The 25,934-nt window shown below is 31.7% G+C and overlaps 3 protein-coding genes and 1 long non-coding RNA gene across 20 annotated transcripts in view; 2 read left to right on the top strand and 2 right to left on the bottom strand.

The window, feature by feature from the left end:
- GABA-B-R3 (gamma-aminobutyric acid type B receptor subunit 3) overlaps positions 1–12,067 on the top strand; it is an 80,887-nt gene extending 68,820 nt beyond the window's left edge. Inside the window, exons 15-19 of one of the 2 annotated variants that reach the window (XM_087412999.1) lie at positions 374–667; positions 2,609–2,853; positions 7,740–7,940; positions 8,459–8,689; positions 9,773–12,067. In XM_087412999.1, coding sequence (XP_087269125.1) covers positions 374–667; positions 2,609–2,853; positions 7,740–7,940; positions 8,459–8,689; positions 9,773–10,419 — 1,618 coding nt within the window. In that variant the 3' untranslated portion in view covers positions 10,420–12,067. Of the gene's footprint in view, positions 1–373; positions 668–2,608; positions 2,854–3,700; positions 5,608–7,739; positions 7,941–8,458; positions 8,690–9,772 lie in introns of those variants that run through there. The other variant, XM_087413000.1, reaches the window with a different exon arrangement.
- On the bottom strand, positions 198–4,823 carry LOC147907439 (uncharacterized). The gene is made up of 2 exons (XR_015547271.1): positions 4,746–4,823; positions 198–695 (listed from the first exon to the last, which is right to left on the bottom strand). It is a non-coding gene; the product is annotated as an uncharacterized LOC147907439 (long non-coding RNA).
- Positions 12,068–12,853: 786 nt separating the features above from the next.
- Positions 12,854–24,080, bottom strand: LOC105146580 (uncharacterized). 15 transcript variants are annotated; one of them, XM_087412966.1, is made up of 8 exons: positions 21,811–22,189; positions 21,367–21,602; positions 20,808–21,228; positions 19,280–19,405; positions 18,682–18,768; positions 17,779–17,993; positions 13,294–17,662; positions 12,854–13,178 (listed from the first exon to the last, which is right to left on the bottom strand). In XM_087412966.1, exons 5-8 carry the CDS (start codon positions 18,682–18,684, stop codon positions 13,167–13,169), a joined length of 4,599 nt encoding a protein of 1,532 aa, XP_087269092.1. In that variant the 5' UTR covers positions 18,685–18,768; positions 19,280–19,405; positions 20,808–21,228; positions 21,367–21,602; positions 21,811–22,189; the 3' UTR covers positions 12,854–13,166. The 15 variants fall into 15 exon arrangements, with proteins under 15 accessions (XP_087269092.1, XP_087269096.1, XP_087269090.1 ...); XM_087412970.1 differs by having other exon boundaries at positions 19,298–19,405; XM_087412964.1 differs by lacking the exon at positions 20,808–21,228.
- LOC105146598 (hypothetical protein) lies at positions 24,060–25,805 on the top strand. Of its 2 annotated transcripts, none has more exons than XM_011056977.2 (3): positions 24,060–24,202; positions 25,342–25,473; positions 25,548–25,805. In XM_011056977.2, exons 1-3 carry the CDS (start codon positions 24,128–24,130, stop codon positions 25,689–25,691), a joined length of 351 nt encoding a protein of 116 aa, XP_011055279.1. In that variant the 5' UTR covers positions 24,060–24,127; the 3' UTR covers positions 25,692–25,805. The 2 variants fall into 2 exon arrangements, with proteins under 2 accessions (XP_011055279.1, XP_011055271.1); XM_011056969.2 differs by having other exon boundaries at positions 24,062–24,202; positions 25,324–25,473.
- Positions 25,806–25,934: the final 129 nt, after the last annotated feature.

The following is a 25,934-nucleotide window of genomic DNA, read 5'->3' as shown; positions in this document are numbered from 1 at the left end:
AAATATCTGTATATCTGTTCCCACAGGAAATATTATTATAATCCTGCTTAGCTTATCTCTTGATTGAGTGTAAGCGATTTAAATAAAACAGTTCGCCGAGGCATTCCGTCATGTGTCTCCCGTAGAGTTAACTATAATAAGTCAGATTGCGTTGAATAATATCGTTGAATAATATCACCCAAGGAACACACAAACAATAAAAGATCAAAATGACTTTATTCTAATGCTTAAAGTCAATAAACAATTAAATTTTGTAACCGAAAATCGTCATTTTGACATTATTTTGTCTTTCTCTTGATTTGGTGTGTTTTTTGGGCAGTTTGCACAACATAAGTGAACACACTATACATAAGTGAATGGCTTATGATTTCAGGCACGTAAAAATTCCAGCCCTAAACGACTCGCAATACATCGGTATGAGCGTGTATTTCGTGGTAATCACGTCGGGTATCGTCGTAGTGCTAGCCAATCTGATGCCCGATCGCGCGACCCTGGCTTTTGTCACGATCACTGCCCTGATTCTGGCCTCGACTACGGCGACTCTGACGCTTCTCTTCTTGCCCCAATTGGCGAATATCCTGGCAGGAGAGAGAGCCGATCCGGTCGTGCAAAGTCTTGGTCTCAAGATCGAATGCAACACACGTAGATTCGTCACCGATGACAGAAGGTAAATGGCAAGCGGATGTCTTTTCGATCTAAAACGTGAGAAAAAAAATGAGAGAAGAGATAATAAAACTCCCTGATATCATCCTATAAGTCGTCACTGGAGGATAATCGATGGAGCGAATGGACCTCCAGACGCAATATTCTTTTATGGAGAGATAGGATAAGAATTCCCTCACGTTCTTTCTGAATGCTGAAAGAGAAATCACATTACCTCGCTCGATTTTGTGGCGTTGAGCATACTCATTTTGCAAATGAAATTAAAAAGCAATTAATTGTTGTGTTATTTGTTACTGAATAAATGTAGACCAATTCTCCCGAGTAAAACGGGAGCGCTTTTACCGCTTTGAAATTTATATGCATATATATGTATATATTTATATATATATATATATATATATATATATATCTTATATTGACAAATATCTAGATATATTAATTATAGGATTACAATCTATAATGTTAGATATACTTTAATTTATCAATTAAATCCGTACCCAGCGAATATTTAAAATTGACCTTTTCAAAAACAAGCCTCATATGAAAAAATTGTATTTCTATATCTGCAACTTATTTTTTCATGTAGAACTATCCCCTTTTCGATTGTACCATCGAAAGATCATATAACTTTTTCTCTAGAGAAGAAACATGAGAAGTGAAGAGTTTCGCGTAAATATATATATATATAAACATATATATACATATATATATATATATATATTGACATATGTATACAGGATATTCATGAATTGATACAATCGGGAAAAGGTGATTTTACATAAAAAAATAAATTGAAAATGTTGAATAAAATTTTTTCATATGAGGCTTTGTTTTCGAAAACATTTTGAATATATATTCGCTGGATGCATTTATGTAACTATGTCTCGATTTAATAAATCTCACTGTATGCTATTATCTCTGCTCATGTTTGTATTTATTATTGTAATATCTAGGTAATTGAAAATACAAGATGTTCACGCACAATTTTATTAAAAAATTTATAAATTATTAAAAATGTTGCCCATTCTATCGAATACACAATTCTATTCTTCGAAATAAATTTCTACAATGAATGTTTTCTAATATGTTCTGATATTTTAAAATTTAATTTATCAATAAAATCCATACCCAGAGAATATTTAAAATTGACCTTTTCAAAAACAAAATCTTATATGAAAAAATTTTATTCTACACCTTCAACTTATTTTTTTATATAGAATCATTCTTTTTCCGGTTGTACCATCGAAAGGTCGATCATATAATTTTTTCCCTAGAGAAGAAACGTGAAAAGTTTTGCGTAAATACTACGATTTCGCGGGATCATGTAACTCTCCCAACCGTAAAAATGTGAAATTATTTACGTGAACTTGTTCATTATGAATTATGATGGTTGAAAGATAGAAATCTAGAGAATTAATAAATACACTTGAAAATTAGAGTAAGTGTAGTCTGACCGTGTTACTCTCCGCGATAGTTTATTATCTCGTGAGATGGATTACTATATTTTTATTTATAAAATAAAAACGGTTATGATTACCAGTTTAAAAACTAGCGCATATACTTATAAGCTACATATACTTATAATTAATATCACGCTATGCGAAATAAGCTTCATGTGAAAGCTCGAAGAGTGAAAAATGAAAAATAAAAAGTAAAAAATAAAATGTGAAGTTTCACGTAAAAAATTATAAAATTGACCTCCAGTTCATATATAAACACTATAGAGGTCTTTTACGGTTCTTGAAACGAGGTGAAAAATTACAAAATTAAACAAACTTATTTATAACTTCATTGATCAACACAGTGAATTTATTCATTTTTATCATTTTCACCTCGTTTCCAAAACCGCAATAGGCCGCCTATATATGAAAATGATATTTACGTTAGTGGAAATTGTCTAAATAATTTAAAGTTTGACATTCCTTTAAAAAGAATCCTATTTCAGGGAACTACAATATCGTGTGGAGGTGCAAAACCGAGTTTATCGTCGTGAGATGGCACAGCTGGAATTGGAATTGGCTAGATTGGAAAAACAGTTGGCCCAGGAGCCAGTAGAGCCGTCACACACCTCATCAAGCGCCTCGATCCCACAACGAAATCCAAGTATTGGAGGCGGTTTACCTCTTTTGTTGCTCAGTGTTCTGCCGCCGGTTATCCCTCGAGCTAGCTGGCCTTCCGCAGATTCGTCCGGTAAGTATAAATCGACGTCGTGATCCGTAGATCCGCCGTGCAAAACAACGCTATTCCGACTTTTACTTGATTAAACACTTGGATTTATTTTAGATGCTTATGGTTAAGGCTGAGTTGTTCCATCTTTCGATAAACTTCAGTTCACTCTCTTACTCACTTACTCTAAAAACTGATGTTCTTTCATACTCTTATATTCTTTTATTCTTTTATTTATCCATTAGATAAAAAAAATACAAATTATCACACAATTAATCCGAATATGGAACAACTGACCCTAATTCTTTCATCTCTATAGATAACATTATCCATGGATAATGAGATATCAGGAAGATATCTGGAAGATATTCCCATGGATAAAATTATCAGTAACTTATCTAGAGGTGAAGAAATTGATCAATTAATCCTCGTTGAATAAATCCTTGTTCAAGATACAATAGTTAAATAAATCGCGACAGTAAAAGCTATTAAGACTTAATTACATATTACGAAAGAGGTAACATAATATTGATCGCAGCCAATAGAACAGATTCGTACATGTGATTCCACGAAATGATAGATTGGCTTTCATTAGTCTAAACTTGGAAGCTAAAGTTCGCATTGATTCTATGAAGGAACGACCTCCTTCGAAATATATCATTTATTAAAGGCGTGAAATCAAAGTTTGGCTGATGGAAATACTTGACTCAAAGTGCGACTGGCAGATTATCAAAACAAGAGCACGGAAAGGCAGGAATAGACGTGTCAAAGCTTGCACGACGAATCGAGCTTTGCTATGGCAGGAGAGAAGGAAGGAACTATAAGTATTAATGTTTTTCTCGCTTCGTCGTTCTTTTTTTCCGTCGATCAGATGTCCAAGGAAGGTGACAGAAATCCCTTTATTGCACGTAATTGCTTGAAAAACGTTCACTCACGCTCGCCTGCCTGAGTTGAAGCGTGAGAAGAGCTCGAGTTATAGAAGATATTAGTGTAGGAGAGAAAAAAATCGTTTTAAAACCCTTTCTCGAAATGTTTCTTACGTGTTTTGTAAATTAGATTTATGCAGAAACGGTTATCGCTTCTACAGAGAAAAGTAACATATGCATGCATAAATTTAGTACTCGAGATACTGTCGCACACTGCAGACCCAATTAAGTGTGTGAAAAGTAATTTCAATATATGTGTGTTTAGTTTTTTGTAAAAATGGCATTATACTACATGTTTGAATGTGTAAATTAAATGACCAACTCCTTAAGAGGACATTAAAAAAATTCAATATTACTAATTGTCATAATTAAATTTGAAAAGATAAACATTTTTCAAATAATTATTAATGAAAAACATAAATAATATCATATTATATTCGTAAATAACTAATAATACTTAATGTATAACATGAGATACACAAAATTACGTCAAGTTATAAGATCACATTTTATTTTTTAAAATTGCACTTTTCTACTGAATATATTTTATGAACAATATCTGAGTTTTTAAATTTAAAAATCATACAATTCACATATTAGTTAAAAACATTTCACACTTATTATTTTCATTTATTATTTCACATTTTATTTTTAAATTCAAAAGAGGAACAATTTATAATTATGTTTTTAATTTGGAACAATATTTGGGGTGCGTTGTAAAGTGGAACGAAGAGTTAAAAAAGTTTGGGATTGTTTTTCCTGATTTGATTACTAAAGTATAAATTCATATTTGTGTGAATTATAGTAATTTATATATAATATTATTTTTATATGATAAACTAATCACACATCAATATTATTGAAATCACTTTTTATACACTTGAATTTGCAGTGCAGGAGTTTTAATTATAGTGCATTAATTATTCGTTGTAAACGTTTTATATGAAGATATTCCTAAAGCTTTGTATATAATGCAAAGAAAAAACTTACCTAACAGAACAAAGTAGCAATGGACAATCCTCTTTAAAATAGTTTTAGAAATTATTTAACTTTAGACTCTCGGTCACCAGGTCACGTCGTTGTACGAGGCCACGTTGAATAGCTGTAGGTGTTCAATTTTGCAGAAATAAATCCCTTTTCATCACTGTAACTGATGTACTTTTTTTACAGATTGCATGGAAAATGCGATAATCGTTCGCAATTATTTCATTCGTGAGTCGAGAAACACGTGCGCTTCGTTAATTGATTTTGTTTATTCCTATCTGTCGAGCACATTAACAAAGGGAAACTTTCCTCGAAAACTCATTGTCTCACTTTGCCATTTGCAGCACAAACATCGTGTGCTTGTATCGCGGAATATCCGCTTTCAACTGTCATGCACATGCATATTTACGCTCCGATAATTCATCGACGACTCCGGGGCGCAAGACATGTATCGAGTACTTCGTGTACCAATTATCGTTAGCATCAACTTGACCATGATCGCGAGAATACCATTCAATATTATTAACAAGTAAGAGCTCATTGAGCGAAGAGTTTCTGTATGTATGTCGATTCTCGTTCCGAGTTTCACATTACCCTCGACTTGTATCTGCAAATCCCAAATCCCTTGAATAAGTTCGAACAATTCTGCACACGATAACATACGTCAAGTACAAGTCTGCACGCTGACTGCACGTTCCACCCCAATATTTCTGAATGTCTACCATGACCGGATCGAACGAGGTCAAAGACGCTGGTTTATGTGTATGCATGCATACGGGGTGTCTTTCACCATCATTGCCGGAAAATCGTGGACTCTGAAAAGTTTTGAAGATAATTTTTCTGAAGAAAATGAAAAAAAAAAGAGAAAGAGAGCGCGACCAATTGCAAATATCTTTTCCATTTAAACGAATCTTATATATGTAATATGCGATTATTGAAATTAATTTATTGAAATTAATTAAATTTTTTAAATTAATTTATTTATAAAAATTAATTAAAATTTTTTAATGCTTTTAATTAAAATTTTTAAGAAAAGATGATCCGAATTAAGAAAAAAATTGTAGTCATAATTTTCTGGAAAATTTCAGTTTCTAATCTATCATAATACTGTCACGCGAAAATATTCTTTGCTGATAGTATGATAGTATATAGTATATCCTATACATCTTTGCATTACGTAAATTACACACTGCGTACATGATATATGACTCGCCGCATATCGCAGTGTCTGTGTACTGAAATTCAGGTGACGGAAATATTTAGTAATTATCGATCTTGAGTTCCTTCATATGTCAAAGTATCAAAGTAACCACTATCTGAATAACAAACATCCCTCGCAAATTATGTTGAAGATACAAATTATACGCTTTTATTTTGAATTTACGCAATTTACGATTAACTATTAGTCTTTTAAATCTTCTCGGCTAAGACAAAGTTTGAGTGACAATTATTCGCAACTTTTCTTAAGGATTATTTTCAGAGAATCATTTTTAAAAATAGATAAAATCGATCTTGCAAGTCGCAAAAATAATATTTCCCTACAAGCGCAAAATATTTTTAGAATATTATATAAATATTATTTTAAAAAATTAAAATAATGAAATATTTTGATATTATATATTTTTTAATATTATAGAAATATTTTATAGATGTAATGTGTCCACTTTATATAAAATCATTGATATTATGCCTTTAATATCCGTGAAATATTATTAAAATATTTATTAATATTATTTTCATATAAATGCAATTTGAATTCACAATAACGAAAAAGGTCTCATCAGTCTATGCTTCATCTTAATACTTAAATAACATTTTGGTGTGATTTTATGTACGTATCTAGTTCTACAACTGCGCGTCAAAATCAGTTTCAGTCAGTTTCTTTAAACTTAATCTTAAATTGAACTATGGTAACAGTTTTACAAATTAAAGTAAATGTTACTAAAATACTTTTTAATGTTTATACAATATTACAGTAACATTAATTAATGTTACTTTTAATAATCATATAACATTCATCAGAAGTGGACATATAACTATCCATTAATATTTTAGGATTATTTAATATTATAAGAATATGCCTAAAGTATTGCTTGATATTAAATAATATTATACCTTTATAGGATTATTTCGTTTGCAATAGAAAATATGATTTTATATTTTTTGCTGAGCCGATGGATCGCAGATTGCACATATTATATATATATATATATATATATATATATATATATATATATATATATAATAGTAATATTCAAGAATATTTCAGCTAATTATATTATTTCAAAAATACTTAGAAAAAGAAAATAATAGATACGCTTTAAAGTTTTATTATTACGAGAGACACATATATACATATTTTTCCTCCTTCTTCTTCTACTCATGATGGAAGAAGACACCTCCTTCCACCATGCTTCTATGAAGATTATTTTCATACTAAACCTGCAGTCGTAAATCGATTAGAACAGCACGGAAATAAAAAAAAAATACTAATCTCACTATGACTACAGTCCACTTGATGGTACAATGAAAAAATGCTTCGAAGCATTTTTTTCATTGGTCAGTTAGTAAAATTCTTTCTTCCGATTCTTTTTATTAATTAATCAAAAGCTTCAAAGCATTTGTAACGCCAAATATAGAGAAAAAATTTGGAATACTCACATTGTTTGTTTCATTAAATAAACGCAAATTGATCAAAATAGGTATAAAATTCTTGATTCATAGGTAACTTCGCTGAATTATCATGCATTTATTAGAGATGGATGTCTCTTTTCAAATAATGGAGGAATATTCCAGTTGCGAGCGCGAATATTCATTGGATTCATGACTCACTTCCACATAAATGTAGTCTAAACTCGCGCGCGCGCTTTCGTGGCTTATGCGGAATTCCGACAGCTAGATAGAAACCAAGATCTCAATTAATAATGTCCATCATAATGATCGCTCGACCCATAATGGTGGTTCCGCGTCATGTACGAATTTGACCCTTGTTGAAATTAGGCATACGTCGCGGTACCGTAGCATTTAGCAGTCAACCGGATCTGGAGCCCGGCGATCCCAGACAAAGCCTGGCCGACCTTTACAAGCTACACCGTCGCCGGGAGACCGAGGGTCCAAATCGGCTGGGCGTTTTTCAACGACTCTTCAGTCTCTTCGGCAGCAGACCGAGTAGCAGAAAGACCTCCACAGCATCGTTCACCGGTAAGAGAAAGCGCTAAAGAATGAAAGAATAGAAGCACTTTACACCTTAAAGCGATGTGATATAGACACGATCTAACTATATATATATATATATATATATATATATATATATATATATATATGTATATTGCAACGTTAGAAGCGAGTTTTCTCTCACAAAGGAACATTTTTACAAAAGCACGTCGTTGCAACTGCGGAAAGAAATAAAAGTTAAAATTGGAATTGGGTCCGTCTGTCTATTGTATAGGAATAATTTCCTCTTTTTGTTCAGTCGTGAAATGCTTGCGAGAAATAAATGTAAATTATTTGAATTCAATTCATGTTGCGGTCCATCGTTCGTGAATTGATGGAAAAGAGAGGAAGGGAGGTTATTGCGTATTATATAACATATAGCATATATAGGTTTCATATTTTGATAAATGCAGTTTGTTTTCCTCTTTCGCTCTCGCATTTCCTATAATTCATCCACATATTTAATATACCTATGCAGCTTATCTTGCTTATATTACCTTCATTAGGGGTTGCATCAGCGCTTCGAGTCCATATGGGCTACATCGCTGGTTTAGTGCCCGGCGCGAAAGCTGCCTCTACTTGCCAAGTCGATGCCCAAGGCACTCATTCGCCTCATACACGATGCGGTTCAGGACCAATAATTAGCATTACTAGCGAGGAAGACCGTAGGTTAAGCTTAGTAGGACTACGTCGCAAGGAAAGTAGCGAGCCTAAAGTAAATTTCAGTCTACCGCCACGTAAGTGACTTTTCAATATATTATCTTAATTAAATATGCATTTTATTTTAAACATTTTTACCTTTACAGAAATATCACGTACGTTGTAATTTTACAGCTTCTATAAATTCATATATTTATTCATTAAATTTTATATTCAATTTCGATACAAAAACATCGTTTTCTTTCTCAAAAAGAGAAAAAAAAGATGTGGTTTTTATGTCTATTTTATTGCATAATATATCTGAAACAATTAATGTTAGAAACAAATTCTCAAAATTGCAAATGTAAATAAATGAAATGAGACAATGGACTAATGGGAATTGGCGCTGTAGTAATTGCGCTATTATTTCATGAATTAAATATTACAAATTTGTGTATAAAAATATAGACGGTTCGGCTAATCTTTTAGCAATCTTCAGTATAACGTTACAAAAAATGTGTAGATGCTTCAATATGATTTTACAAAAAGTATGTAGATGATATTAATGTTCATGCTTATAATTCCTTTAGTTTAAATCTTGACAACGAGCATGTCTCACATGTTTCACACCTTCGCTCAATTTATAACGCTATAACTCAATTTTTCTATTAAAAACTATTTGTTCTTATATATTGACTATACAATCACAATCGGTACAATGTACTTGATAAGTATGCGGCTAATATAATGTAATTTAATCCAGTGAAGTGAGTTAATTATTTTTCTATGTTTAATCTCATTCGTTTTAAATTCTGACCTCGTTGTCTTTAAAGATCAATCAATCGACTGGTACTATCCAGCTGTCTAACTGGTATGGGATTGCATGGAAGAATTCGCCTCATGACTACTCATTTACGTTAACTTATATCATCGACTTTTTGAAACCTTATACTGAAGATGACTAAAAGATTAGCCAAAACTTCTATATTTTTATACACACATTTATAATATTTGATTTATGAAATAATAGCGCAATTACTATGACACTAATTTCCATTAGTTTATTTCATTTATTTGCCTTTATAATGTATCTTGTAATAAATAAAATTGTGTAAATTCATAAAGACGTTCTGAAGAGAAAATTTCTAAATTCAAACATTGCGATGTTAAATGTGTTTCAGAGACGAGCACGAGCCAGTCATCTTCTCGAGAAAAGATACGCGGCTCACCTCGGTTTCCTCATCGAATAATTCCAGCGAACAGTTTAAGCGCCATTGCACAGGGTACATCGGTTACGAGACCGCATCGTTGGCATTCGATGGATGATGCGACGAAACCGAAGGTTACCCAAACAACAACTCGTGGTTCATGCAGTCCCAATTCCGACGTGTGGACCGCGAGCGAGGTCAAGGTTTCTTTCAGCGAGGCCAATACTGTCAGAGTCAAGAAACCACCGGATTCTTTAGCCTTAACTATCCCCATAGATTCAAAGATGAGTCCAATTGATACAAGATTGGGCAGCGATCTGAGAAAGCTATTCAGAGAAAACGACAGCGAAGAGGCAGTCAGTCCCGCTGAACACGAACTGAAGACGATGCAGTCGAGTTCGTCGTCCTCTTCGTCCATGAAAATCGGTGATTCTGCATCCTTAAAGAATGATTCCACCCCAGAGACTCAACACGATACCGTACCGAACTTCCGTCAAGAATCAAAGCCTCGTCCAACGAGTCCAGTGATCTCGGTAATCGATATAGATAACCCAGGGGAGGAATTGAATACTGATGTCGGTACTTCTTGCGAAGAGAAGCGATCGACTCCTGTAACGTAAAATATTGTGCACGTAACAATTTCGTCTAAGTGATATAAAGTGTATTAAAGTTTAAGAGAAAAGATATATGAGGGAGAAACTTACATTGATTTTCTCATGTTCTACTTACAACATCTAATACAATATTTCAAAGTCCTTCCGAAAGTGGGGCAGCGATTCTATCAAAATTCCTAATTACCGTAGCCGCTTAGACAATCTAACACGAATTGAAAATTTCTATTTAGATGTTTCATGTGATAGATGAAGGAAAATTATCATGCAGCATGATAAGAGATAATTAAAGTAATTAGGGAAGCATTATATATTAGGATTTTCGTAACAGAGTCTGTGCAAAGTATGAAAATTATTAGGTGTTGGAATTAATTCGTAGCGTTTTACAAGTGATGGGAAGTACTTTCATTAATGTATTTTTTAATGCTCATGTGAAATAAATAACATTCTTTCATTAAAAAACGCTACGAATTAATTCCAACACCTAATATAAATAATAATAATAATAATAAAATATAGCATACATTAATTAGCTTTAAATCAATATGTCAAAAACTGAGTAGATCTTTCGATAGTCAATTCAAAATCCAACGTTAAATAGTGTTAATGTTATTTAACGTTACAATTATTTATTAAGCGTTATATGATTCAGTCGGAAACTGTGCAATGGAACGCTATATAAAATCGACATTGTCAATGCAATATAGATTACCAAAGGGAAAAGACAATATGAACATCCGGCTCAACTTGACGTGAGAATTGACTTTATTCGTGCTCAAATCAATAAGCGGAATAGTGCGTCATGATTGTGCGGAGACTCTCCAAAGTGGCGTATGTGTAAACTAAATGTGATGATCATGAACCAATCGCAATGTAATCTTAAACATGTGTGTTCGCTAGTAACTGTGCCAAAAAAAAAAGAGAAAAAAGAAAAGAATAGCAAATTTTAAGACCCGTAAGAGTATATGTTTGTCTTGGAGGATTATAAAAGGGACCAACATCTATGATATCCTTCTATTTTTTTTTGTAATGGAATAATAAATTGAGTAATCTTGGCCCCCTTCTGATATAACTGTGTCATAAAAAAGATTGTTTTCGAAAATGCACTAGTTTTACCTTACTTTATAATAAGCAAGAAGAGTAACAGAGATCAAAATGGGAAACTTCAACATCACTTTAAAATATTCTATTTGTAATTAATGATATATTCATATCGGATATTCCAACATAGAATACTTTTACAACTCTAAAACTCTTAAAGTATTTTAAAAAGGACAAACTGTAAATACCCTTACGGGACTGCAATCAAAGTGTTCAGTGCCCCAAACCCTTTCTCTAGTACCTGCGCTCATGTGCAATGAAAATATATCTGCTCGAAAAAGCGATTTAAAATAAGAATGCCACATTTTATTTGTAACATACGTGAACATGTATTGAAACGTACCGATATTTTCATGCCACCGAGTATATACGTATAAATATGTAGATAAGGCAAGTAGTGAGGAAACGGTTTCCTTCCAAAATCTTGCTATCCGATTGGTTTCGTAACTCGGATATCTTGATGTGTCAATCAATAAAAAATACTTTACCGATTAAGCAATAATCAGCATTGTGCAAATAAGAATGATATAATATATAAAGAACTATATATATTCTATTCATTTTTGTTTTATTACATTGAGCATCCATCCCACAGTCCTTTAATAAGAGACGATTAATGCGATAAATGTTCACTGATATAAGAATTTTTCATTCTTATATACCAAAGTCAGAAAATATTTAATTAATTAAATATAATACAAAAGGTATTACTCCGTAAATGCATTATACTCCGTTACAATTATTTACATTTTCTTATATCTTATATAAATCATCATACTTTGAATTAGGAGAGAGATTGTATCTCGAATATCAAATCAATCAGACTAAATAGATCTTACTAACTGGTGAACAAGCAATGTCCCGAAAAATTATGTTTTTCGATATTGTTTCGATTATGCTCTAATTTTTGGAATTATTGTAAAACTTTACGAAACACATTGTCGTCTTAAATTTCAGTAGTTTAACGTTTCGGGACATTACATATGTCTATTTACATATGTCAAATATTTAATACTTACATAAAATTATATATATTTAATACTTACATTAAAACTTAAAAAAACATAAAAATTATGATAAGAATTATTATTCAGAATAAGTGAACTTACAGCAAATATTAATATAAATTCGAAGGATATATAAAATATATAAATGTATATGTATATATGTATATGTAGATATATTTATACATATAAATATTTATAAGACTCATAATCCGATATATAATATATATATATTTACTAGAGTAATATTATATATTATTTATAGACATAGAAACTACATACATATAACATAGCAAAATATTATTTAACAAAAAAAATGATAAATTAGAATATCAAGCTTTTTGTTGCTTTTTGTCAGACTTATCTATTATCTAATATTCTATTACTATTTCGCTCACGTTACGTCTTAACGAATAATAAATCATTTTCTACCTGCTTACCTAAATAGTATCATAAAAAAAGTAATATATTACAAGGTAATAAAAAAAGAATTCTAATGGTTCACTAATGCAATATTTAGTGATAATAATGAAGGGTTTGGCGCACAAATATACAGAAATGAGCATATAAGTAAGATTAATGAATCCATCATATTACAACATTGCTCCCTTTTACATATCTTCTTTCTTTTATACGTTTCATCTTTTGCAACTATATTGCCGCCTAAAATAATCACATAATTGATAATTAAACATTTACATAATTTGATAATTATGAAATCAATAACGTCACTTTCAATAAATGAGAATTTAATTACATTAATTACTTAATTACTTACACTAATTTTTTCCAAGATGGTTTCCACCGGTTTGTCTTGTTTTACAGTCTCCTTTGAATCTTTAATATTTTGCTTACTCTCCTCCACGTTGGCCTTTTTTTCCAAAGCATTTCTCGCCTCTATCCTCTTACGATTCAAGAAAGCCATACCATGCACCCTTAAATGCTTGTCTACTGCAGCTTTATCTTCGAAAACTGCCATACAGACATAGCACTGATTAGCTACCGTTGTTTTCTCTTCCGTTTGCAAGTCACTGTCAAGGCTAGGAGCGTAAGAGGGATTTTGATTCATATAATTGAGAGGATCTTCTATGCCGTGAAAAGCTTTAAGATGCATCTGCAAGCTAGGTGCGACCACAAAGTTCTCGCCACATTCTAAGCATATCAGGTAACGGCCCTTTAGTCGATGATTGGCAGCAATATGCTCTCTCAAATTGGATATGTCAGAGCATTGTTGACCACATTTCTTGCATATAAAATTACCTTCATCGTCCTCTGCCGTTTCTTGCTTGACACATAATCCTACTGGTGGGTTTGTATCCTTTATTTCTGTATGTTTTCTCTGCGTCCATCGACGTTTTCTTTTAGTTGCAGATAAAGTGTTATCCGATTTCCGTTTCCTGTTATTAATAAATTGTTTATAGTCGCCATTAATAAAGTTATGTGACATCCGTGATAATCGTGGAGTGATTATCGTCACTTTGTACTCATCTGAATGCTTTTCACGAAAGTGCGTCTCCATTATGAATTGAGAAGTATTAATCCGTTCTTTACATAAGTGGCATAGATAATCAACAACTTCCTTTTGCGATCCTAGAGCGATACGCATTTTTGAATTATCAGTTCTTTGGACGAAAGATTTCAATCTTGAATTTGAGTCATTAGTCGGCTCATTTTCCGACTTAATTTCCGTAGGTTTAAGTAAATGCTGTGGAATCCTGGCAAGCGGAGGAGGTTTTGGCATAAATCCCATGTTGCTTGCATTTTCATCTTTTGTCTGTGTATCGCACATTTCTGCTTTAATGAGTGGTTCGATGTTCGATTTACATATTGTTTTAACATCAACTATTTTTATATAGTTATCTGTAGTTGCTTCGGATATGGAACTTGAAACTTTTTCATTTGATACAATTGACGAATTTGGAATACCAACTATGTCCGTTAATAAAGGCTTTTTCTCACATTCAGAGATGTGTGAAGTATTCATTATCAATTCGGTATCTTTACCAATCTTTATTATCTCTGTTGTCTTTTTCTTGTTATTAGATTTGCTATCATTTAATTCCATTACTGTTTCTTCATGTGGGACCATTTTTCCGTCACTATTAACTATAAGTTGAAAAAAAGGAGAATTAGACTTCGCCTTCGTTTCAGTTAAAATTTTTGTGATTGCTTTCTCAGGTTTGGATGGCTTTAAATCATTCATCGATACAACGCTGACTATTTTTGGCAATAATTGTCCTTTTTCCTTATCATCAATGTTCTTCACTACTTGTGAACTTTCGTTAACCTTCTTGGTATCTGTAGGCCATATATGTTCCATATTTTGAGAGCCACGTTCAAATATTTCTGAACTAATAGTTTGAGTATTCACGATTTTAGGTACTATGGTACCACTCAAAAGAGATTTTTCAGCATTTAAAATTAGAGCTCTTGTCATTTTAAAACCAAAAATTAAAGTAAATGCTTTATCGCTAAGAATTTTTGATAAGGATTCTGCATGATTGTTTCGTAAATGAGTGTTCAATAGCATCGCCACATGTTTATTATCTGTAGTTATTAACTGGCAAAAAGGGCATTTAAACCATACTAATTTTCGAATTACAGGGTTCTTCTCCAAATATGGCATGAAATTCTCGCAACGTAAGATTACATTACTTAATTTATATATTACTAGTCGCACTGGCTTCTGCTGTGTCCTTATCGGATGTGTCTCTGTACGATGTTGTATGTACTCATTATATGAGGCAAATACCCGATTACAAACTTCGCAACCGATCTTTGTATTGCAATGCATGATAACAAAATGTCTGGTGATCGATTCTAAATCTCTAAAACCATCTATTTCGCAAATTTTACAAGCAAATGTGATCTTTCTCAATGTATGAAAGCAAACAGTCCATGTGTGGACTTCTAAAGATATAGGAGACTTAAACTTGGAATCGCAGTCTGGACAAACAAAAGGTTTTTTCTTTTTATGGAAGTTTTGATGCGCGACAAACCGCGAAACACTACCTTGGTAAGATTGACAATCTTGACAAACTTCTTTATAACAAGAACAATAATCATTCTCATTCATAGCCAATTTTGAAAAGCCAACTATATATGATTCAGGTTTCCTATATCTATTGCACGATAGACATCTATGTTCTCGATTTACCTTCGTTTCCCATTCGTTTAAAATTATGTCATCGTTTATTTTCTCATCCTGTATATTTTTGTTAGATTTATTGAGACATTCTTCTAATAAGCATTTGATAGCATTAACAGCTCTTAATTTTTCTTGAAAAACGTGGTCTGATATGAAATTCATGACATTTTTCATTTCATCAGTAATATATTGTAAATGCTCCAGCCGTTTTTTCAATTCCAAGCTATTCATTTGATAAAATTCATTAAACATTTCTCGTCTATATTTTGTTATTACATCACACACAGCAAGAAGGCTTTCTTTCGCAATACGATCTACTAATTTTACATCCATATAAAGATCTCCATTATCTTCTTTAATCAATGATATTATTTCCGACATATATCTCGGATGCATGGCAGATACTGGAATTAAATGCGAAGGCATTTTTTGTAATTTTGGCATAATTGAAGTTTTGTTAACATGTGATTCATTATTGGATAATTTAGGAGATGGCGAAGGTGTTGAGATGGAAATATTGTTGGGAAATAAAGTAGTTTGTTGTGTGCCGTTTTCGACTTCGTTAGAATTAGTAGGCTTTAAAACATTTTGCTTTGAAATGTTATGTTCAGACGTCAGTTGTTTCGTAACTTTCGTGGTGTTTTTTATACGTTTAATGACGTACTTTTGTCCGTTACTTATTATAATTTTTTCATTCGATTCTTGTTTCTTGACATTGGAATAAGATCTCTTCTGTATTGATGTATTGGAATCGCTATTATCTACTACTGAGTTACTTGAATTTGTTTTAGTAGTCAATTCATTCTTGCTGTGAGATATGACATTATATGAATTCTGTCCAACGAGAACTATTTTCTGGTTGGAAATAAGATGAGATGGAAATTGGTTAATTATTGTAATATTCTTTGGATCTTGGACATTTAATATCTTATTATTTGATGTTTGAAGATTTTGTGTAGACTGATTAGTCTTAATTATTGAACTTGTCTTAGCAGAAAATGGGATACTAATCTTAAATGAATTGTTCATAATTGTGTTAACGCTAGTATTAGTTATATTACTAGGATTACTAGACTTACTAAGTATGTTCTCTGTAGTTTTTTTTATAACATTTTCATGAATCATATTTATTTCGTGTGAATTGCGATCCTTAGTTTCATACATCATTTTATTATTTATTTTGATAGTATTAGCTGAGCGATAAGTTTTTAACTGTTGTGTACTCTTATAATTTACTGGTATTTCTGGTTCAAAATATTGTGAAGTAGGACCGCAATCCACAAAAGCAATATCAGTTGATGTACATGGATTATCTTCATTTTCTACGATATTCTTATCTTTGATTAAATCAACAGAATTATTTATATTTTTATCTGTGGAATCGTTATCAATAAATTCAATATCTGAGGAATTTCTAATATTATACGTAACGTGAGAAGAATTGGAATTCGTAAACATATCGGTAATTGTCTTATAGGAGGGTTTGAATAATTGTCGACCTTGGTACTTATCGACAATTTCCTTTATCTTAGCGTTATTACTTTTGCCATTAACCAGTTTCCACCAATTATCTTGCAAGTTATGCTCCTTTAACCAATCTATTATATGTATGCGTAACAAAAATGCCACTTCCATAAGTGCTTCGCACAGTATCTCAAATTCAGAAGACCAATCACTGCTCATGTCAATAGGTAGAGGAATTAACATTAAATCACCCATATTTACCATGCTTAATTGATGCATTTTCATGTGATCAATAAATTGGCACTGGTTGTAGAATATTTTTATAACTCCCACTCGTAACTGCCTACTTGAAATACTACCTCTTGATATTAAATATGCGCGTTTTTTACTATCTTTTTCTAAACATTCAGAACATTTTGTATAACCTTTCCTGACTGGATGATTACATACTGTATCGAAACAATAACGACACCAAAGCCCTAAAATCCAACAATGCCGTGCATTGTGCTCCTCAAAACTGCTTTGAAAACGAAAACTGAAACAAAAATCATCCGTACACGCGTTATAGTTATATAATAAAATAAATCATAAAATTCCATCGCATTTTAACAATTGTTTTAGCAATTGTTAAAATACTTTATTTCAACTCACCAATCTTTGCAATGTCTGCACACATATAATGGACCAGATTCTACAATATCTTCGCTCAAGGATGCTGGTGGTTCTGTTGGCATGAAAGGTAAACAATGCTGGCTAAATACAACATCCTGTATTGCTTTGTGATATTCTAGTCCCCATTTGTCCCCAACATTTTTATTCTTATGCACTTTTGGTCCAATGCGTACGGACCGTGTACTAAAGCGATCCTGAAAACAAATTGTCTATCTTGGATAAAAGATATTAAATATCATTTTCATATTGAGATACAGTTTTATAGTTTTATATTAATAAATCCTGTAAGATTATATTAATTGTAACTATCACAATGATCAATGTTTTCACAATATCACTACATAAGATACTAGAATAGGCTTCCCCCTATATATTTATTAACTCTATTAATCAACACCATGAATGCACAAGTTTTTTATTTATGGAATTTAAAGCCAATTTTATCATGGATATTTGTTACAGCATATCTGTCATATATGCAACTCAATAAAAAAATTGACATATTGTTCTCTCTCTCTTTCTCTCTCTTTTGTCTTTACATATATTTGATTTTTTACCATAGATATTTGTTATAGCATATCTGTTATATATGGAATTCAATGAAATGAATTAACACATTGCTGCAAATCACAAGATGTATGTATATCTTTCAGCCATGATGTCTCTTGATTTCTTGAACGTAAGCACTCTGTCGATAAAATAGTGCATGATAGGGCTGCCATAGTGGAAAGTCATTGAAACAATTTGTGCTTGGTCACAACGATTTAGCCATAGACGTCTATGGCGTTAATTAATATTTTATTAATGTCAATTATGCAGCCTAATGAAAATTTTTACATTGTAACTTAGCATGATATAATAATGTAATGTAGAGATCAATACCATTGGTTTCACAGGATAATCACTGAATTTTTTATGGTGCTATTGATTGGAGTAAATCCAAATAAGAAATCCTTCAATCCAAAGATCCTGAAATTTATATGGGGATATTAGAGGTGTGTTTCATAATGCAATTTGTTACAGTTGGATGCATGTGCTCTGATAAATAAGTTAGGATACTATCAAGATATAACATACATTTAGTAATAAAATAAGTAATTACGGTCAACAAGCAAAAAAAGTTAATTAAGTTAATATATAATATACATTTCTGTGAATATAGTTAATTGTTTAAAAGATGATTTATATTTTTATATATCTTCTACAGGGACTGTAAAGTGTTGATACCCTGGTGGAAATAAATCACTGAAATCATTAAAATCTATGTCAATTGACCCAATTCAGTATAAACTGAAATGAGTCAATTGATATAGATTTCACTGATTTTCAATGATTTCAGAGATTTATTTCTAGCAAGGTATGTATTTAAGTGACATTTAACAGTTTACAGTTCTTAAAATCTGACTGGATCTATATAATATATTTATATTTACATATTTGTATGTAACAATCTAAATTACATCCAAAAAGAGAGAATTACCTTCAATATGTATCATACCTGGCAATACAAATATGGAAACTAAAGCTACTTATTGAATAATGTTATTTGCTTTCCTTAAACAATCATTTACATTAACAATATCTCACTCATGATATCACGTGACACCTGAAACAAAGTAGATAACATTTTATTTATTAATATTATGTCCCACAGCATAAATATTCGTTAGGATATATCCATACAAATTTGCATAACTGCATAAACATAAGCATAAAGAAAATTATCCAATCGCACTTTATGTGTGACTTTTATGTAAGAGAAATACAAATGAGTAATTTTCTTTATGCATATGTTTATGCGGATATGCAAGTTTGTGTGAATATATTCTTACAATGTGAAATAATGCCTGTACTCATAAGGTCTGTTTTCTGTGACTGAATTGAATAAACTTTTGGAAAGGTAAGATAGGTATATGTTTGATATTTGTTAAGAGTTCTAGTGCAGGAACAGAAAACAGACCAATAAACCTTATATTTGAGGCATTCTTAAATTTATTTTGAGATGTTTAGTAGTCAACAAAATAATTTATAGGGTTATCTAAAGATAAATTTATAATAAAGGAAGCCTTAAATATAAGGCTTCACTATGAATATAGGCACAATCTCAATGAAAAGAATCATGAGTGAGATATGTGCCATGTCCACATATGTAAGAAACTAAAATTCTTAATATTAGAGCCTGACATAATCTTTCTATTAAAGTCCTGTTTATATCTTATAATTAGATTACAAAAAAGTACTATTATAAAACGTAATTAGTACCTTTTCACACGAAAGACTTGCAACTTTTGGAGACCTGCAACTGTTGCAACTATATCTAACCTCGTAATATGCTAGAGTGCGCTAGTTTCGGGAAACTAACATTTTACACGAAGAAGCACGAGTGCACGAGACGTAGTATTGGCTCGGTAAAATGTTTCAGATATCGGATATAATAACGAACAAATTATGCGATTTTTTTTTTTTATAAAAATGAATAAAGTTGCGTTTATAACAATACATATCGATTAAGTATTGTCAGGGACACACGCTACTATCATTACAAAATAAATATTCTTATATTAGAATAATGTATTATATAATAAAGGAAAATAATTTATGATAAATTATATAGGTTATTAACGCATATTTTCAATTCTTTCTGATCCTTTCATTTTTTTATTCAGGACAAAGTAATGAGATTGGCGGAAAAATTTTTACGAAAAACTCATCGATTGAAACAAGATATTAGAAATTTTTAGTTTTTCATAGATATTTATAATGGGACGTAGAATGGCGTCACTTTCATTTGTTTGGAAAACCAAGAAATCCTTTGCCCTCAACGCCACTTTACGTCAGATTACGAATATCTACGAAAAACTATAAGAATTTCTAAGACAAACAGACTACATTCTACGTTCCACTACAAGTATTTACGAAAAATTAAAAATTTCCAAGATCTCAATCTATGGTAATTTTTCTGTAGTAAAATAAGACCCTTTCCAGATATTAATTTTTTTTCTTATTACCTACGACAATGATGCGAAACTGCAAGCCGAATGCAATTCACCTGTGAATTTTTTAATTAAACCGATCATACAATGTCCTCTTTGTTTTCTATCTTTCTTGCTTTTTACTTCTTTGCGATTATTTTATCGAGAATGTTTCTTGCCATGTTTCTTCTGAAGTTTGTAAATTTTATTTTGAGCGACAGAAAATGAGAAATAAGAGATAAAAAAACAAGAGTCCATAGTCCATTTTTAATCTCAAACAATGTCTTAAGATACTAATAGGCTCTCTGATTGGTTCATACGTTAACTTAAGCCATCTCAAATCTTGAGCAACGTCTATGGATTCCGCTCAAGATATAAGAAAGCAAAAAAACAAGAAACAAGAAATCAAAAACACATTATTGAATAGGTTTCATGATCGACAGGCTCATTTTCATAGCTGAAAATACAAAATTATATTTTCTGTAATTACATTTCATGAAAAAAAATAACTACAAGTTGCTTTCCATTTTTACACAAGTGATACCGAGTCTAAAATTATGCAAGATATTTTATATTCAGATAATGACATACTTACTGATGAATTAGTTATTGTATAACAGGTTTATAATCTCACTTTTTATAACAAGCGAATTAACAGTGTTTTAGGCTGGCGTGGCAATAGATTGATGATGTTACATGTTCTACGTTTTACCAACAGTAGAGTGTCATTGACTACGTTCAACACTCAGCAAACTGCAGCGAACTCAGTAGTTGAATGAGCTACTCTATTGATGTATTCTTCTAACTAAGCTAAAAGTCTGATAGGATGATCTAGAAGAATACACACCTTCTTTGAGATCTTCTAAGTAGAGATTGGCTAAAACTCCGGCTTGTGAAACCGGAAATGACGTGTTTTGGAAATGTGCGTTTATGGTGCGTCCGGGGAGACACTATTAGTGCTACTTCTATCATTCTATCTTCGTTGTTTATTAGAAGGATAAAATAACAAATAGTGTTGATAGTATCTTCCCCACCGCACCTTAGAGATCCTCTAAAAACGTGGGGTACGTATTTCCAAAATATTATTTCCAGTTTCACATCATGCAGGGGCTTTGGCCAATCTCTACTTAGAGAATCTCTACACTTTCGAGTTTCGATTCGATTCTGATGACGCAATTATAATATATACAGCAGCGCAACTCTCTCGACACCTTTGATATTAGTATTGCCAAAATGGAATACACATGCGCGAAATTAGTAAGTTCCCTAGTAACGCCATCTGAATTTCTTTCTCAGTTGCTCTTTATTTTTCCTTTATCTCTCTCTCTCTCTCTCTCTCGGTTTATATGCACATGAAATTTTTTTTTAATCTAAATGTAATAAAACTAAAAGAAATAGATTCATAATTGTAATGCATTGCAAAATAAAAAAAAATACAAAAATAAGAAAAAATATAAAATTATATAAATGTTGTATGATACGAATATTGTAAAAATATTTTAATTAACGACTGCGACACACGATGCTTGTTTTTCTGTTAGATTGCTTGTGTTTTAGTAAATTATTAGAATTGCATCACATAGAACGCAGATTTTCTAGCTAAAACGAAAGCAATCCAGCAATTATATATATCACTCACAGTATTTAAGAGACTGAAATTAGCGTGTTTGCAGGTATGCAAACTTTGCACTAGGTCTGTGTGCGTGTGATATTTCAGTTAATTGTTCACCTCTCATTGAATTGTTGTCTTATTTCCGGTTTTGTTGCTAATGAGTTTTGTAACAGCAATTTTGCTGACGCCTAATCATTTGCAAGCTACTAATGACTATTGTATTTTATTTTGTTATGTCTATTGTATCATATTATAGTCTATTGTATCATATTTTATCTATTACTCTGTTAACATGTAGTTTTTCTCATAAAACTTCGCAAAACTAAATTAAACTAATTAAACTAAATTAATCATGATTTTCTTTTCTTCTATGTTTTTCTCTGATTCGTATTTCAGCTATTCTAACATTTAAATGACTCTGAAAGAGAGAACGAAAAAAGAAAGAAGTGATATAGAAGTTTAGATGGCGTTACTTATTTATTTCGCGCATACGCACTCCATTTTGGCTAACATAAAATCAGAAGAGTAATCCTCCATTTAATCTTTAGAACTAGAAAAAGATGAAGAGTAAGTTGAATCGAGATTAAAGTTAATCTACATTGGTGGAAACAGACCTTAGTTTTTCTTCCTGGGAACGCATGATTTCTACGCAAAGCGACTTCCACTCCACCTCCCCCCTGCTTGGGGACGCACGACTTCCATGCAAAACGACTCCCATCCTACGTTTTCTCTCCTCTTGCTAGGAATGCATTTTGCTCTTCCCAGCAAACGAGAATAGATTGAAATGAATTGAAATGGATTCGGATTTTCAGAAATATTGATTCACAAATGTTAAAATGTATGCTTTTCAATCCTGAATGCATTTTTATACATTTATAGAAATTGCATGGAGCATATCTCTATGCCTTTCAATCTAAAAATAATATTAATTTTTTCTGTGCAACACATACAACAAACATTGTGAATACTATTCAATTAAAAATTTTGAATAGGAAATGCAGTTTTTCAATCCAAATGAATCCAATTGAATCCAATTGAATCCAATTAAATCCAAAAAAAGTATTCGCTATTTATATATATATATAAAATTTTTATATATATAAAATACGCATTCGGATAGAAAAAAATTTCAATCCATTTTAATCCATTCTCGTTTACTGGGCGATGCTAGATATGCTTTATAGTGTTTGAAGCATCAAATAAACCGCAGTCATATGTGAACCGAAAATTTCTAAAACTGGCTCTTTAAACATAGAGCCGTATTCAGAACGCGCTTATAACGATGTTAGCGCGCTAACGTGCTATAATTTACGTCATGCATATTATAGAATTTTAGAGATAAAACGTGCTTTTATCGATAAAATCATCATCTTTTAAATAGGTTGCGCGAATCATTGATCTACGGAATATTTGAAACTCTTTTCATTTTGCCGAATAGAATTCCAAGGGTGCACATTTTATGCGTTGAAAAGAGATTATGGAAGATTTTATAGAAAATTATTAATTTTAAATAAGGAAATCTTCTTTTTTAAGATTCTTTTTTTGGTCCCTTCTCAATACTAACCTCTTACCTCTGCTGAAATCAATGTTGTATCGTTTGTCTTCCCGCCAAAGAATTATGTCCGCTTGCAGCTACGCCACTTGCGGTTGCAGAATCTACAATCTATGACAATCTATGGCCGCTAAAGTTGTACAGAGACACAACGAAGTCGTCTGGTGATTGTTGGTTGCGCAATTGTGAAAAATGCCGTTTTATCAATATAATTCATTCACTGGCAAGCTTAAGCCGTCCACCAATTTTCAGCCACTGTATCCTATTGTAAGTAAGGATGCACCTAATCTGTATCTCGCACACGAAAAAATTCATCGATTGACTGCTCGATTTCTGTACATCTCTGTCTGAGGATGTCGCCAAATTGCTCGTTTCATTGTTTCTGTGGAATCTCAGTGCTCGCTTTGCTTTCTTGAGTGTGTCCTTCAGATCGATCGTCATTTGATTATTAGGTCCGATTTTATCGAACGTAGAGCAGTGATTCGGCCATGTCGAGTACCTGCGTTCATGTAACATCTTTATCAGAGCTTGCATTGACATAATATGCTATAATTAACTAACGTAATGAATGAAGTTTATACTAGCTTGTATATTATCTTAAATTGATCTATCATACGTTAACCTTAATACTTTGGAAGCAAAATGATCAGTGTCTTACATATAAATACATAAAAAGTCTATATTCTATAAATACATTTTTAGATATATATAGAATATAGAGAATATAATATATAGAGAGAGAAAAAGACAGAGAGAAAGAGAAAAACAAAACGATCCTAGTTGAAATAGTTGACATACTGTGTTCAGCAGAAAAGCAGCTTTACAAGCTGTTGTAAAATTCTTCAACTATGCATGGCGAACCATAACTATGTTTATGTGGCACTCTCTTAGATTGCGATCGAGTTACCGCTACGAATGCTTCGAAGCATTTTTTGATTGATCAATTAGTAAAATTCTTTTTTCCGATTGATTAATCAAATGCTTTGATGCATTCGTAGTGGCAACTCGACTATACCCTTAGTTAAGTTTAATAATATCTGTATAAAACTAGCTAATCAGTCATTCCATTCTTCACAGAAATAGCTATGATTCGTCAGTTTCATAACTACAGATGTTATTAAATTCGATTAAGGATGCCGTGTAATATATGATTGTTTTATACATTTAGATCTATAACAAATTAAAAGCAAAAATAAATCGTATTGAGGAATTTTACAATAGTTGCAAAGCTGCTTTCTCTGCTGAATGCAACCATTAATATTTTCATTCAATGTATATGTCCAAGTAGCGCTTGGTTAATGCTTTGTAAACACTGTGTGCTACTGTGGATACAATAAATAAACATACTTATAAAATAAATAAGTAGTCAACGTTTTATGTTGTTTCAGTCTCCTCTTCCTTTACAGAAATCAGAGCCAATAATAATTTATGATTCCATCAAGACAAAATCTTTAACGGTTACGCCTAAATCAGATTATTGCACTAGTAAACCAGCCACCCTTGACCCAAAATTGTGGGCAAAGTACAAGCATTATGGGGTAAGTATACATAACGATAATTTTCAGCTGCAATTAGATTTTAAACACAGATTTACGTTTGATCTTGTTTGCAGGAAGCATTGAAAAAGGATGTACCAATATACTTGGCAGGTGGCAGAAAAGACAGGATAGTGTTCGGAGCTGTAGTTGCATACGTTGGTTTTTGTACAGCTAACTCATTCTATTTTATTGTAAAGGAAGTATTCTTTAAAAACTAAGCGGGTATTATGTAGATAATAAATTGTATAGACTCTTCTGGCATTGCGATTCTGTATTGGCATTGCAAGTGTTAATGATAGAAAAAAATAAAAAATAATTATATTAAATTAAAATGTTTATTTATTGTTATACTTTCTATCACTTTTACGTTTTCGAATATTCAAAGTCTTGTATATGAAATTATAAAAGTAGATTTTGTGTAAGAGAAAATTTGTTTTGATATGTTATATAATATTATCTAG

The sequence above is a fragment of the Acromyrmex echinatior genome, chromosome 14 (assembly GCF_024713525.1).
Source record: "Acromyrmex echinatior isolate Ae372 chromosome 14, ASM2471352v2, whole genome shotgun sequence".
NCBI lineage: Eukaryota > Metazoa > Arthropoda > Insecta > Hymenoptera > Formicidae > Acromyrmex > Acromyrmex echinatior.
The sequence above is the reverse complement of the archived record's forward strand: the minus strand, read 5'-3'. Positions and strand labels throughout refer to the sequence as shown.

Bases quoted from the DNA above. Each gene is read 5' to 3' on its own strand.
- LOC105146580 (XM_087412968.1), bottom strand. The intron at 17,663-17,778 runs GTGAGTTGAAAT...TTTTTGTTTCAG, and splicing joins TGCAGACATTGCAAAGATTG to TTTTCGTTTTCAAAGCAGTT.
- LOC105146598 (XM_011056969.2), top strand. From the start codon at position 24,128: ATGCCGTTTTATCAATATAATTCATTCACTGGCAAGCTTAAGCCGTCC. The intron at 24,203-25,323 runs GTAAGTAAGGAT...ATGTTGTTTCAG, and splicing joins TTCAGCCACTGTATCCTATT to TCTCCTCTTCCTTTACAGAA. The intron at 25,474-25,547 runs GTAAGTATACAT...TCTTGTTTGCAG, and splicing joins CAAAGTACAAGCATTATGGG to GAAGCATTGAAAAAGGATGT.